Source organism: Leptodactylus fuscus, chromosome 8 (assembly GCF_031893055.1).
Source record: "Leptodactylus fuscus isolate aLepFus1 chromosome 8, aLepFus1.hap2, whole genome shotgun sequence".
Classification (NCBI taxonomy): Eukaryota; Metazoa; Chordata; class Amphibia; order Anura; family Leptodactylidae; genus Leptodactylus; species Leptodactylus fuscus.
In genome coordinates, this window is record NC_134272.1 from 25502406 (window position 1) to 25516626 (window position 14221).

The 14221-nt window shown below is 39.4% G+C and overlaps 1 protein-coding gene across 1 annotated transcript in view; it reads left to right on the plus strand.

The window, feature by feature from the left end:
* ERBB4 (erb-b2 receptor tyrosine kinase 4) overlaps positions 1–14221 on the plus strand; it is a 703330-nt gene that overhangs the window by 567408 nt on the left and 121701 nt on the right. Inside the window, exons 17-18 of the mRNA XM_075284941.1 lie at positions 9496–9628; positions 13352–13474. Coding sequence (XP_075141042.1) covers positions 9496–9628; positions 13352–13474 — 256 coding nt within the window. The remainder of the gene's footprint in view (positions 1–9495; positions 9629–13351; positions 13475–14221) is intronic.

Below are 14221 nucleotides of genomic sequence, written 5' to 3' on the forward strand. Positions count from 1 at the left end.
CCGCATTTTGTTCACAGTGAGATACATTCAACTAGTAATAGAGAGCCACATTTGGAAAAAAATTGCACATTTGGAAAAATACATTATTAAACATTGCAAAAATTTGCAGATATTTTCTGGTAATTATACTAGTGTTATAATATTGTAGCATCTAAACTGGCACTGCAAATATACATATTCAATATTGCCAATATTTGTGCCATAACTGAGGATGCCAATGGTGAGCCCTACAGATGGGACACACATGTGGTTTCTGAGCTGCTGGTTGGGGACCATTGCTTTAGACCACATTGAATTATTGCAGATTACTTAGTAGCGGTCTGTGTTTACCTCTCCAAATGTGGGCACCTACAGTCCGAATGTCATCCAGACCCGCAGTACAATACTGTTACTGGTAAGAAGCCAATATACTCTGCAGTATTTGGTTACCTCTCTTATTGAAATTGCAGCACATATGGAGACTTTTATTAGAAACGAAGATGATAAATGGACGTATACTGTTATATGATTTATGGCTACAGGTATAAATTGGGACTGCCTATTGGGATGTTATTGGGAATATTTTGTGCGCCGTGTTCTTTCGTCCTTGTCACGGTGATTAAATAATCGTCCCTACTAATGATGGTCCTATATTTCACTCAAAACACAAACCCATAAAAACGGAAATACACCTCAGTTAAGCGAATTAACAGATTTGGAACTGTAGTGACTAAAAGGTTAATACCTGCTAATTTGTGGCTAATTTCTGCACACATTTGCCACCTGTTCTAGGGAGATAAATGTACTTTGTGCCTTTTCAACAAATTGTTGTTCTAAATTTGCGCTCCGGCAATTATCAGAAATTACTGCATTAAGAGGAATTTCGACAGTGGCTGCAGCTTCCAGGCTTAGCAAATCACCCCATCTTGCTAAATGGCTTCCCTTTGATGAGATCGTTGCTAAGATGCAAAGCGTTATCCAAATTGCCAGCTCGCTGTAGCTTTATGCTTACCATGTTTGTGTATTTCTCTTTATGAACTGTTCACCTTTGCACTGTAGGATCGCCCAAAGGGTCTCTTCATTAGATGGAGATATGCTTCATAAGTTCACCACATGACGGTAACATCCAATCGAGACATCCTGGACCATTGGATATGGTCTTTGAAGCTGTGGTTGTACATAGCGCAGTATGATAGATCTATACACCAGAGCTTTTTCCCCCTCTTTTAATCTCTTATTATTCAGTTTTGATACTTCAGGCGATTGTTACATGCAAGTTTTGATTAGGAACATCTAAGCTGGTACATAATATAATGCAATGTTTTACGCTTTCTGTTGTAAATATAACTAGGGCCTCCTAGGTAGCCCAATGCAAAACTTAGACTGTGGTCCTTATTAGTTGTATTGCTGAGGCCATTGGCAATGCATGTATACAGATTTTGGAAAGAATATTAGTTCTCTTCACTCTGGTGCCATCTATAGGTTTTAGTTACTTTGTAGGTTAATGTCTGACATGTTAAAGAACTCTAAGACTGGGTTCAGATGGGATTTTTTGGTCAGGATTTTGAGACAGAATCCTGCTCAAAAAATTGCCTCCCATTGAAATCAATGGGAGCTGGTTATTTCCTTTTTCCGCAAGCGGTTTGTTCCCACTCACAGAAAAAAGAAGCGACGTGCCCTTTCTTCAGGCAGATTCTGCGGCTGATTCAGCCATGGACATCCGCCTCATGACATCTTCCTTCCAACTAAGCCCATTTATTTGGGACTAATCCAGAGCGGAATGCCGCAACTGGATGCCGGTGAACTGCAGGCGCAACTAGCTGTTTTTGTTCCGTAATCTGAGGTGGCCTCCGCGTCAAATTCCGGACCAAAAAACCCTGTCTGAACCCGGCCAAAAACTTGACTAGGGATTTTTATAAAAAAATAAATAATAAAAATTATAATAATAATTACAATAATAATAATAATAATAATAATAATAATTACAATAATAATAGAATAAAAAAATATATACATATCATAAAGAAAATGACATTCTACTGTAGACAGCTGTTTCAGGGTTCTTATCCCCCATAATTATAGAGCAAGGTATTGGTTGACTGGGTGAGAACCTATTGATGTATCTCTTGGAAGCAGTAGTGTAGCTTGACAAAGTGTCCAGGAGTCTTATGGGGCACATAGGGTGCCTCTTCCCAATATGAGGAGACAGATATTATAAGCAATATTATTATTATTGGGAGGGGGCTGGCACATATTCTGTATTAGGGCCCAGGAGCTTGAGCTTTACTGTTATATGATTTACATTTACAGATATGAATTGGTACTGCATATTGTGCTGGTATAGAGAATATTTTACCGTTTCTACTAGCAGAGACTAGACATTGCCTCCAATAGGTACCACTAAATAGTTATTCCTATTGGCAGAAAACAAATTTACACATCCCATCCAGCGTTGTTCCTGTAGGACGTCCTGTGCCGTTACTTCCATGACTACTGTCTTAGGTTTAGCCATTATTGCATTTGAGCACTGGTGGGGCCAATGGTCCCATTTGCCAAAACGAACAGGACCAGCTAGGAGACAATATGTTCTTCACAGTATGTAGCACAATAGAAATAATGGTCAATAAATAATTTATTATGAAAACAATAAGTAAAAATATTTTTTTTTTTTAACTTTACTTTTGCTTATAAAAAATGATTCTTATTTTAGTGTGATCAAAGTTACGTGTTACAGATGTAGATTTGCTTCACATCTATGTGGTTGGTAGCCCTGAAATCTTACTTAATGTGTACACCTACAGTATATCTATAAAGCATATGGGACTAACACACTGCAGATTTTTCATCAGGGAAGTTCTACATCATGTTGCTCTACAAGTCACCATAGCAAACCCATCCAAAATCGATTACTTCTAGACCCCACCACCATTTCAATTATTGCTGAGACACTTGGAGGCGCCGTCAGTTGCCACCACTGCATTGATTTTCTTTTCTGTACTAGGAAATATTACATTTGCCTTCTGTTTTTTTCTAAAGTCATTTTATTGGACTGACAATGTAATACAGTGAATACATCAATGAATATAATGAAGCAGTAAAGTTATGCAATCGGTAAATGTGAAGCAAAGCAGTAATATGTTGGGAGATTGTTCTAGGTAAACTATATGTCATTATAATACAGTAACAACACTCTAATAAGAAATATGCTGCTACATTGTATATGACAGAGAAAAATAAACTTATCTGAACATTGTACATTAATCATATTTTATACAAATACCATTAAGGTAATAATCCACCAGACACCATCTGAACATAAGACTAAGGATAAGACTAAGGGCTTCCACCCAGTGCCCCAGAGATCTTCTTACTGGGGTTCCCAGGTCTAGATGAGAGCTCATCCGTCATGATAGTTTCTGTTGGTATACAGCCTTCTCAAATTGGAGTATATGATGAACTACTTTCTTCCATTGTCCAACAATTGGGCATTTATTTCCCATCCACCATCACTATGGTTTTCCCATCAAGCAATGAAGTTTCCCAAAGGAAAATATACAAATGGTGTGTCCAAGCCGACTCCTCTGTGAGGCCAAGTAAGCAGACCTCTAGAGTAGATGGTACTAGGACCATAATAATGTTGGGCAATGTAGCACCAAATTAAGCAATACTGGGGCAGTCCCATGCAATATGCCAGAAGTCAGACTGTGGTCTGGAGCATCTATAACATCTGTGATCTGGTATAAGTCCCATTTTATTAGGCCACAGTGGAGAGAGATGACATTAATGTAAGAAATAATCGTATCATTATTGATTGTGGATACATATAAAGGTGGTTCAAAGGCTTCATCCCAATACCCGCACCAGCAATAGTGTGTGAATACCTAAACAAAAGGCTAGATAATACCCACCATTAGCAGAGGTAAGGGTCTGGATCCAGACAACAAAGACGCAAAGTTGGCCAGCCAAGAAATATAGGTAAAAATAAGGAGAGCCATACTTCCCTGGGTCTTTGTAACGTACTCATACTTAAATTCTTCCCCCATATGAAAGAAGTTATAAATGGATTTAGTCTCTTGAAGAAGGATTTAGGACCGGAGCCTACAGCATGTTCTAAAAGGCCTTTAGGAAGAAGGATCATTTTAATCAAATTTACATGGTCTAATGGGGACAGAGGGAGAGTTCTCGATACTTTACCCTTGGACTTTAAGTAACTCTCAGGTTTACTTTGAGTACTTTGGAGTTGATGACTTCACATACATCCATTGCAACAGCAGGAGAGACAGTGGACACAGACTTCTAGCTGCCTGGCTATTCATTAGAATGAATCCTTATCCAGTCTAGGGAATGCACTGGTAAGCTGCCTAACCCATTTAATATGCACTAGGAGGCCCCCTCACTTTTAAGGACTGTATAGTATGCTCCTAGCAAAAAAGAGTTCCTGTTATTATAGACAGAATGTTTAGAAGCTACTTCAGAAGTTTAGTGAAATTGTGTGGCTGGTTTATACTCTTAGAAATGACGGCGTTCCGGGCCCTGCATGTTTCCATAATTACAGTACAAGCCATCATTATCCCACCTACACGGTGTCCATCTTAAGAATGACATCACAGCTGTATCTAGACAGAACAGAACGGGAACACTTGTAATGTTTGTATTCTGCCATAGAATACTGAGGAAATGAATGTTATTGAGTGAGCGTTCATGTAATTTAGAAGCACGGCTCCCATGCTGGGACAGTATTAGTGTTATCAGAACAGCAATTCTTCACCTTCTTGCATTGTATCCTGGCTGAATTAGCACACAGTTCTTACTAAGTTAAGGCTGCAGCCAGTAATGAGATAAGACCACAGCATTGAGGTTCTTGAGGCTTTGTAATCCTACAAAACCCCATACTCCTTGTGTAGCACAACTAATACACAGGGGGAAGTAAACTGCAGCGTCTTTATAATCAGAGCATCGCTTCATTAAAGAGATAATTGACTGCCTATCTCTATGCATAGAAAGCCACCTCTCCATTAGCTGTGTTGTAGCCTGGGCTGCTTTATCAGGGATGAAACTGCTGATGTCGGTAGCTTCGCTTATTGTCGAGTCACAGACGAGACGTGGGTGTGCTTAAAACCCCTGTTCTCTGTGAGACGCACATTGTTTTTGCAATAAAGTGTAACTGCTTTACCACTTAACATCATCCATGACATCTAATTAAAATCATAAGGATAATGGGCTAATTAGAATACTTGTAAATAGCTAACAGTAATGCGGCACTTCATTTCTATTGATCATCGGTTGGCAGGATTTAATTAAGGATAAGAGGTTTTAAGAATATCTGGTCATCTTTGGCTATTTTGAGGTGCAGAGGGAGCAGCTATAGCTTGGCCGAATTTATTAAAGGGGCTCTATCATTAGATTTTCCGGTTTTTAGAATAAAATATGCCTGAATTGCCTTTAAAAAGGCACACGCTCCAGCGCCATTTTCTTGTAGTGAACATCCCGACCATACTGCACAGGCAGCACGCTTGCGCAGTTCTCAAGGGAACCCGAAGGGAGCGCTATTGTGCATGCGCGAGATTTCCATCGAAACTGCCGGGCTGGAGGTGGTGAATCTCAAGAAGGAGTAAGTCAAATAAGAGAGGAGGGCATGAACAAGCTATGACGTGGGGGGGGGGTGCACAGAACGCCCCCCGTGCATGGTAGGACTAAATTACATATACATTTTAAAGGTAAAAAAAAACGGGGGGAGGGGTATCTACAAACTGGAAAATCTAATGATAGAGCTCCTTTAACTAGCACAACATGACATGATCTTAATTTATCATAATGTATTTATAGGCCCTATTCACATCAGCGTTCCGGTTTCCGTTTGAGGACTCCCCAATCGGAAACCTATACCCTTAAAAAAGTGGTTACCTAAGGAAACCCTTGGACACTATAGACTATAATGGCGTCCGTGGGGTTTCCTCTCGTTGCCGCACAAAACATGCTGCCTGCACTAGGGCCATAGTAGATGAGACTGCAAGTAGACATGTGTCCACCCTTATCTATTCTTACATTTGGTTAAAATCTCCCATTTTATCATAAAACAAATTCAATATAATATTAACATGATAGTAATAGCCTTGATTAGAGATGAGCGAGTAGTATTCGATCGAGTAGTATTCGATCGAATACTACGGTATTCGAAATACTCGTACTCGATCGAACACTACTAGCTGTTTGAAGTTAGGATTCGATGCAGAACCAGCATTGATTGGCAGAATGCTATACATTGGCAATCAATGCTGGTTCTTCTCTTACCTTTAGAAGTCTTCTCCCTGCGCAGCTTTCCCGCGTCCTCTTCCGGCTCTGAATTCACTCTGCTTAGGCATCGGGCCTGGGCAGAGCCGACTGCGCATGCCCACGCATGCGCAGTCGGCTCTGCCTAGGCCCGATGCCTAGCAGGGTGAATTCAAGGACGGAAGAGGACGCGGGGACGCTGCGCAGGGAGAAGAATCCAGCCCGACCCTCACTCATGGACTTGGTAAGTAGAATTTGATCGAATGTTGCCTACCCCTGAAACGAGCATTTCCCCCCATAGACTATAATGGGGTTCGAAACCCGTCCGAACAGTCGAACAGTGTGCGGCTGTTCAAATTGGATTTCGAACCTCAAACATTTTAGTGTTCGCTCATCTCTAGCCTTGATAGCATGTAAAGACAGCAGGTGGGCTCAAACAGAACTACCAAACCCAAAGCAATCTCAATACTAGATAAAAAAAACAAAGATACCCGCAAAAACTCAAAGCACCAACTAAGTATCAATGTATAAATAACACAAAGAATTCTTTTGATTTTAAATCTAAATTTATTACTACAAAAATGTTTTTAATTGTAAAAAATATTGGTATCAGGAAAACACATAAAAACATTTAAAAACACACAACAAAAGTGGAGGTCGCACTGGACTGAGCAGCTCCAGCAGGTGTATAATCTGCTAGTGGTGTAGGGGATGAGAACAGCCGCAATAAATGTGTGTACAGAGAGGCCCATTATTTAGTATATATAAATGGAAATAGGCTCCTATTGCCCACAGTATCACAAGATCAGGGCACTTAATTGAAAAAATATATCTGTAGCATTGCAAAAATCATACCCCTATCACTACTATATAGTAAGAGCATATAAGGTAACAGAACCAATGTAAAGTTACACACACATGCCAGTATTACATAAGCCAACATACATAGGACAAAATGTGGAGCATATACATGAATCACTGCTCACCAGCTGCGACCTCCACTCTGAGCCCCGACGGACCGTTTCGCCCCTGCTTCTTCAGGGGGCTACAGAGTGGAGGCAGGAGGGGAAGCTTTTATAGGGTACACAATAGTAATTAATGGCGCCATTAATTCATTCAGGTGCGGCTCCCGCATCACAATGGTGCGAGAGCATCACATGACAATGCTTGAGCTAATCAAAACAGTAGGAGTGTCCAAAGGGGGGACACATACAGAGTGTATAGAAGGGAAAACCACAGTCACCGCACATATAAACCAAGAGCAATATCTTATATACGCCTGTGTATAGCCACCAGAGGGGGGGAAAAAAAAAAAAAAAAAAAGTGAACTGTGAGTGATGTTAATATACACAAAAGGTTTTCAAAAAGATATGAACTATTGTTACAATACTACATATAAGATAAAGAGGTAACCCAGCAAGGTTTTTTTTTTTTTTTCAAGATAAATGTGATAAAGGTGCAAGAAAAAAAAAAAATTTGTGAAAAGTCAAGTGAAATATGCACTCGAATAAAACAAATGTGAAAACGTGAATTGAAGATGCCAATGAAATTCAATAAGACGATTTGCAATAAAAAGAAATTTTTATTTTTTTATTTATTTATTTAGTTATTTTTTTTTTTTAATTTTTTTCCAAATTTATTTTTTATTTTTTTAAAAATATTTTGTTAACTTATACAGACATACTTTTATTTTTTGCACACTTTCACTATTATATTGTCACTTATTTTTCACTTTATTGCCATCGTCTTATTGAATTTCATTGGCATCTTCAATTCACGTTTTCACATTTGTTTTATTCGAGTGCATATTTCACTTGACTTTTCACCCAAAAATTTTTTTCTTGCACCTTTATCACATTTATCTTGAAAAAAAAACAAACAAAAAAACCTTGCTGGGTTACCTCTTTATCTTATATGTAGTATTGTAACAATAGTTCATATCTTTTTGAAAACCTTTTGTGTATATTAACATCACTCACAGTTCACTTCCCCCCCCCCCCCCCCTCTGGTGGCTATACACAGGCGTATATAAGATATTGCTCTTGGTTTATATGTGCGGTGACTGTGGTTTTCCCTTCTATACACTCTGTATGTGTCCCCCCTTTGGACACTCCTACTGTTTTGATTAGCTCAAGCATTGTCATGTGATGCTCTCGCACCATTGTGATGCGGGAGCCGCACCTGAATGAATTAATGGCGCCATTAATTACTATTGTGTACCCTATAAAAGCTTCCCCTCCTGCCTCCACTCTGTAGCCCCCTGAAGAAGCAGGGGCGAAACGGGCCGTCGGGGCTCAGAGTGGAGGTCGCAGCTGGTGAGCAGTGATTCATGTATATGCTCCACATTTTGTCCTATGTATGTTGGCTTATGTAATACTGGCATGTGTGTGTAACTTTACATTGGTTCTGTTACCTTATATGCTCTTACTATATAGTGGTGATAGGGGTATGATTTTTGCAATGCTACAGATATATTTTTTCAATTAAGTGCCCTGATCTTGTGATACTGTGGGCAATAGGAGCCTATTTCCATTTATATATACTAAATAATGGGCCTCTCTATACACACATTTATTGCGGCTGTTCTCATCCCCTACACCACTAGCAGATTATACACCTGCTGGAGCTGCTCAGTCCAGTGCGACCTCCACTTTTGTTGTGTGTTTTTAAATGTTTTTATGTGTTTGTTTTCCTGATACCAATATTTTTTACAATTAAAAACATTTTTGTAGTAATAAATTTAGATTTAAAATCAAAAGAATTCTTTGTTATTTATACATTGATACTTAGTTGGTGCTTCAAACAGAACTACCAGACTACACACCTCTCCCAAAGATGGCATCAAAATAGGCAACAAGGTAATGCCAATCCAATCATTAGTTTATTAAATAACTAGGATAACGTGTTTCTAGATATCTATAAACCCCTGGTGGGAGAGGCTGAGTCTCCTACTCCCATCCCACCCCATTATGAACCTCATACGGATGAATTTTAGACTGTATCATGGGAGTGGTACTTAAATCTATGTTTGTCGAGTCTGATGTATCTCTGACAAAGGGCTATCTGTATGTCATTGATCTGATATCAGATAATAAATAACAATTAATATCATTATCTATAGGTGAAAATAGACTATTGCATTCTATAGGTTACTTGCCTGGTACATTATTACTACCCGTGTTTCTGTGTCATTACTGCTTTGACGGCTTTCTAACCTAATCCTATGGTTTTTGTTTTTAATGGCAGAACTCCCCTGATCGCAGCCAGTGTTATCGGAGGGTTGTTTATTATAGTCATCATGGGCCTAACCTTCGCAGTCTACATTCGCAGAAAAAGCATTAAGAAGAAGAGAGCCCTGCGCCGCTTCCTAGAAACAGAGGTAAGATCCTGCCGCCGAGTACCAACCAAGGAACCTTCAAAGATTGCTGGTTCACGTCAGACTGCTATTTTATAACTCATTGTTACTTTGGAAAGCGGTTGTTCTCACACTTGACGTTTCATCGTAGCTTGTTTTGCACAATGTCTTGGCTTGTTTGTTGGCTGTCTACAGAAAGCTTTCAGCAAAATGGTCTTGGCCTTTTCAAGCTGGCGAAGGAAATGTCCAAGAATTCTCAATGAACTCAAATCATCACCTAATTAATATTAAGACGCAGGGATTTTATTCTGCTTCATTTTCTTTTAATCCATTTTGGCTTTCACCTTGTATGGCCCTTTAAGGAAACATTTTCAGTTGTTACATTTCTACTTTCCAAAATCCATAATTATTAATTTTTGCATCAATGTAGCGATATAAAGGGATTGTTTTTTGCAAGAGGAGTTGTATTTTTTCATTTACTGTAATACAGATACTAGTTATCTCACTGTAAAATAACTCCTGTAGTGCGCACTGACTTTGATATCGGAGGGTTTAAACAACTGGAATTGGTGGAAACCCCAATCCTGGTTTCTACAACAGCTGATACAGTATCCACTGCGAATGGGGTGAGGACCACTCCCGAGTCTGTTCCATCCTTGCACCATAACGGTATTGCCTTGTGAGTGAACTACAATACATGATCCACCATGTCATACCATTACACCGTGGTGCAGAAATGAGTCAAACTTTAATACAAGGCTCATATATAGTAAGGCTACATACAGTATGGAATCCAGTGCATATTGCTTGCCATTGACACCCATGAAAAACCGTACCCTGCATGCTGATAGGACATTTCTTTAATATAATTTATGCCCATGGTCAACAAAGGGCAGTCTAATTCTGAAAAAGACCTGAGCATGATAGCGCTACAATCCTAAAAGGGCTATAGACTTATCCGATAAAAAATGGCATTGAGCGCTATAAATAATTCAGCAATGAATGATGTATAATTGATTTAAAAAAGGTTGAACTTGATGGACATGTGTCTTTTTTCAACTACAAGTATGTAACTTATGCAAAAGGTCACCTTGTCATTGCATCATTACATTGTGCATACAAAAATCGGTGACATTTTGGCTCATAGAGGGAACATTTACAAGAACTGCTTCATGAAAGTCTATGGGCACTTGCAGGGTGCAATATATGTTTGGAGAATATCATACACAATACTGTACATAGTATCCCAAAAAAAACTTTTAATAATGAGTATTTATGCATACAAATAGATAATATAAAGTAGACTGCTATCCTCCAGATGATATTTGACATCGATATAAAATATTACAACACAAACAATGTCACCGGCGTGTTAGGAGAAGGACGTTGTGATACCGTGTAATCACTACCAAATACATTACAGAATGAAACCATATAAATTAATAGATTGATAAATAAAAGAATCAATAATGAAATTGAATTAGATACGACAACCATAGTGCGGCAATAAAATGAGAGCCCACCTCGGCCTGTGTTATATGGTGTTTTATGTATGACAAGGGTGGAAGATGTTTTTCAGATGCAGAATATGGATCAGATGATCCCGCTGAGGCTAACCTTGTAGAGACAAGGTGAAATACTGCATTGCTATTAAATCTTTAGAACTTCAAGAGTCCTTTATAATTACCTTCCACATCAACCTCAGAGATGAATTATTTCTCATAAACTTTTCAATATATTTGGCGTTTTTCTGAAGGCGTAAGTGTGATCAGACAACGAGTCTCACTAGTCAAAGAAGAATCCAAATTGGATGAGCATTTGATGCTACTTACAATGGTGTATGAGACTAGACAGTGAAGACCAAGTAATTCTACGTAATATCGGTATTGATTAGTAATATATGGTGACACAAGATCTACATTTATTATAATGGAGAAATGGCACAATGCTGTGTAGTCAGAATAGATGGTTTAGAATATTTTATTTATTAGGAACCAGGGACTGCAGTGTGCTATAGACTTCATGTCCTCATGCATACGCGGTTTTATATACAGCTGGAAAGCCAACAGTGCACTGAATTAAAGAGGGCCTTTCATGGGTTTGGGCACATGCGGTGTTATATACCGCTGGAAAGACGACAGTGCACTGAATTCAGTGCACTATCGGCTTTCCCAATCTGTGCCCCGGGTGAAGAGCTATCGGTGCCGGTACCGTAGCTCTTCATCGTCAGAAGGGCGTTTCGGACACTCTGTCAGGAACGTCCTTCTTCCGAGCAGCGCCTATAGCGCTGTACAGTGTGAGCGGAGAGGAACGGGTTTGGGGTTTGTAGTACTAACATGCTCAGCTGGGCTATTCCTTAGTACTACTAACATGCTCAGCTGGTCTATTACACTAAGGAATAGCCGAGCCGAGAATGTCAGTAGTACTAAGGAATAGCCAGCTGAGTGTGTAGGAGATGTAGGAGAGCTGGCAGATATGCAGCAGACTAACACGCACAGCTTGGCTATTCCTTAGTACTACTAACACGCTCAGATCGGCTATTACACTAAGGAATAGCCAAGCTGAGCATGTTAGTAGTACTAAGGAATAGCCAAGCTGAGCTAGTCGTGTTAGTACAGGAGGAGTAGCTGGAGGGATGGTTGGGTGTAGTGCAGAGCTCTTTCATCTCCGGTGTCTGGAGTAGCCAGACTAACCGCACGGGCTCTGCTATATCTCTCTATAGAAATGCATTGACCAGTGTTGATTGGCCAGTGTATGGGCATTCGGCCAATCAACGCTGGCCAATGCATTCCTATGGGAAAAAGTCAGTTTGCGCATATTGCAAGCTGACAGGGATCCCGACAAGATAGAGCCCCAAAGAGCTAGGTGAGTGACATTCCCCCCTAAATAAAGGTTATCCCTAACTAACCCTGCCTGTAGATCTGTCCCTGTCTCACATTCATATAGTTCACAGTCCCAAATTAGTCGAATGGTAAATCCACCATTCGTCTAAATTGGAGGTTATCTGTTTCCGGCCGCCAATTCCTTTTTCCGATTTTTTTTTTTTTTTTTTTTTTTTTTCCACTGCCTATGTTGTTGTAGTTCCTGTCCCACCTCCCCTGCGCTGTTATTGGTGCAAAAACGCGCCAGGGAAGGTGGGAGGGGAATCAAATTTTTAGTGAGTTTGCCACCTGGTGTTCGATTGGAGTCGAACACCTCGAACAGCCTGATATTCGATCGAATATCAATTCGAACGAACGCCATTCACTCATCTCTAATATATATATATATATATATAGTGTATATTTCCCTTGGCAATAGCGGAACTAAGCTAAATTAATACATTGGCTACAGTATGTTGTATGTGGGAACAATATAATAAAACAATAGCTTTCATTCAACAAATGGCCCATGGATACTGTTTCAACATGTACTTAGAAGTCTTGTCCACTTTTTGTTACGTCATTGCAATATGGAAGTAAAAGGGACAGATCTGGAGAGATAAGCTCCCATTGTCTAAATTCCCCTCTTCTGCTTGAGTATGATATAGATATATATGTATTCATTTATATATATATTTATATATATATATACACATTATAATATCGCAGCAGAGGTGCCTTAATACAATAAATGTAAAATCAATGCTCTCTGATGTTAACAAGACAGATACCTGTAGTGTCACATCCTGTGCCAGATATAGCATCTATAGTGTGTGCTGCTTTCCAAGTAAAGTACGGTAATATAATACTGATTTTACTCTTTCAGTTAGTGGAGCCCTTAACACCAAGCGGCCAAGCACCAAACCAAGCTCAGCTGCGGATCCTAAAGGAAACAGAGCTTAAGAGGGTCAAAATCCTGGGGTCAGGTGCTTTCGGCACTGTATACAAGGTGAGAATTTTGGTTTCCTGAACAAGTCTGGTGTGGGATACTTAAGTCGTGTAATAGTGTATCTATATTGGTGAATTGTGTTCTATTACCAGTATATGTTTTCGACAAAGATTCTTGGAAAGAGGCTCCAACCTAGTTAGTCCCCTTCCTATTGCTATAAGGCAAAACCCAGCACCATAATAGACAGCTTGATCTTTGAGGTCCCATCTCTTGGATATACACACCTGCTAAGGACACATAGATAATGCTTCATAAAAATGCTTTTATTGCAACAAAATATTTCTTTCTGACAGATGGGAATTGATTTCAGTGGACATGTTGGGAAATTTCTCATTGCGGATTATCATAATCATTGCCTGAAATTGTCCCATGCAGGGCAATCCAAAGCCTGGTTCTTAATGATTTGTGCATTGATTGAAATGATTTATTGCGGGAAGGTTGTTCTAATAATAGCTGAAGATCTGTGCACACTGTATACTAATGACAAACGTTCCAGTAATAAAAAGATATTACAACATTTGGCAGATCTTGGAAACTCTCGGCATCTATTCGAGTCAATAGTCTGGTTTACTACTTGTGTCTGTTCATAGAACATTCCACGGTTGGCGTTTATATACAATGTAATTTTCTGCAGATGGTCTGGCTATCTGATGAACATCACTATTTAGATCATGTACAATAAAACATGTAATGCGGAGTAGCAGTCATAAGAAGGGATCTGTACAGAGGTAGAAGTTAGAGGACCTT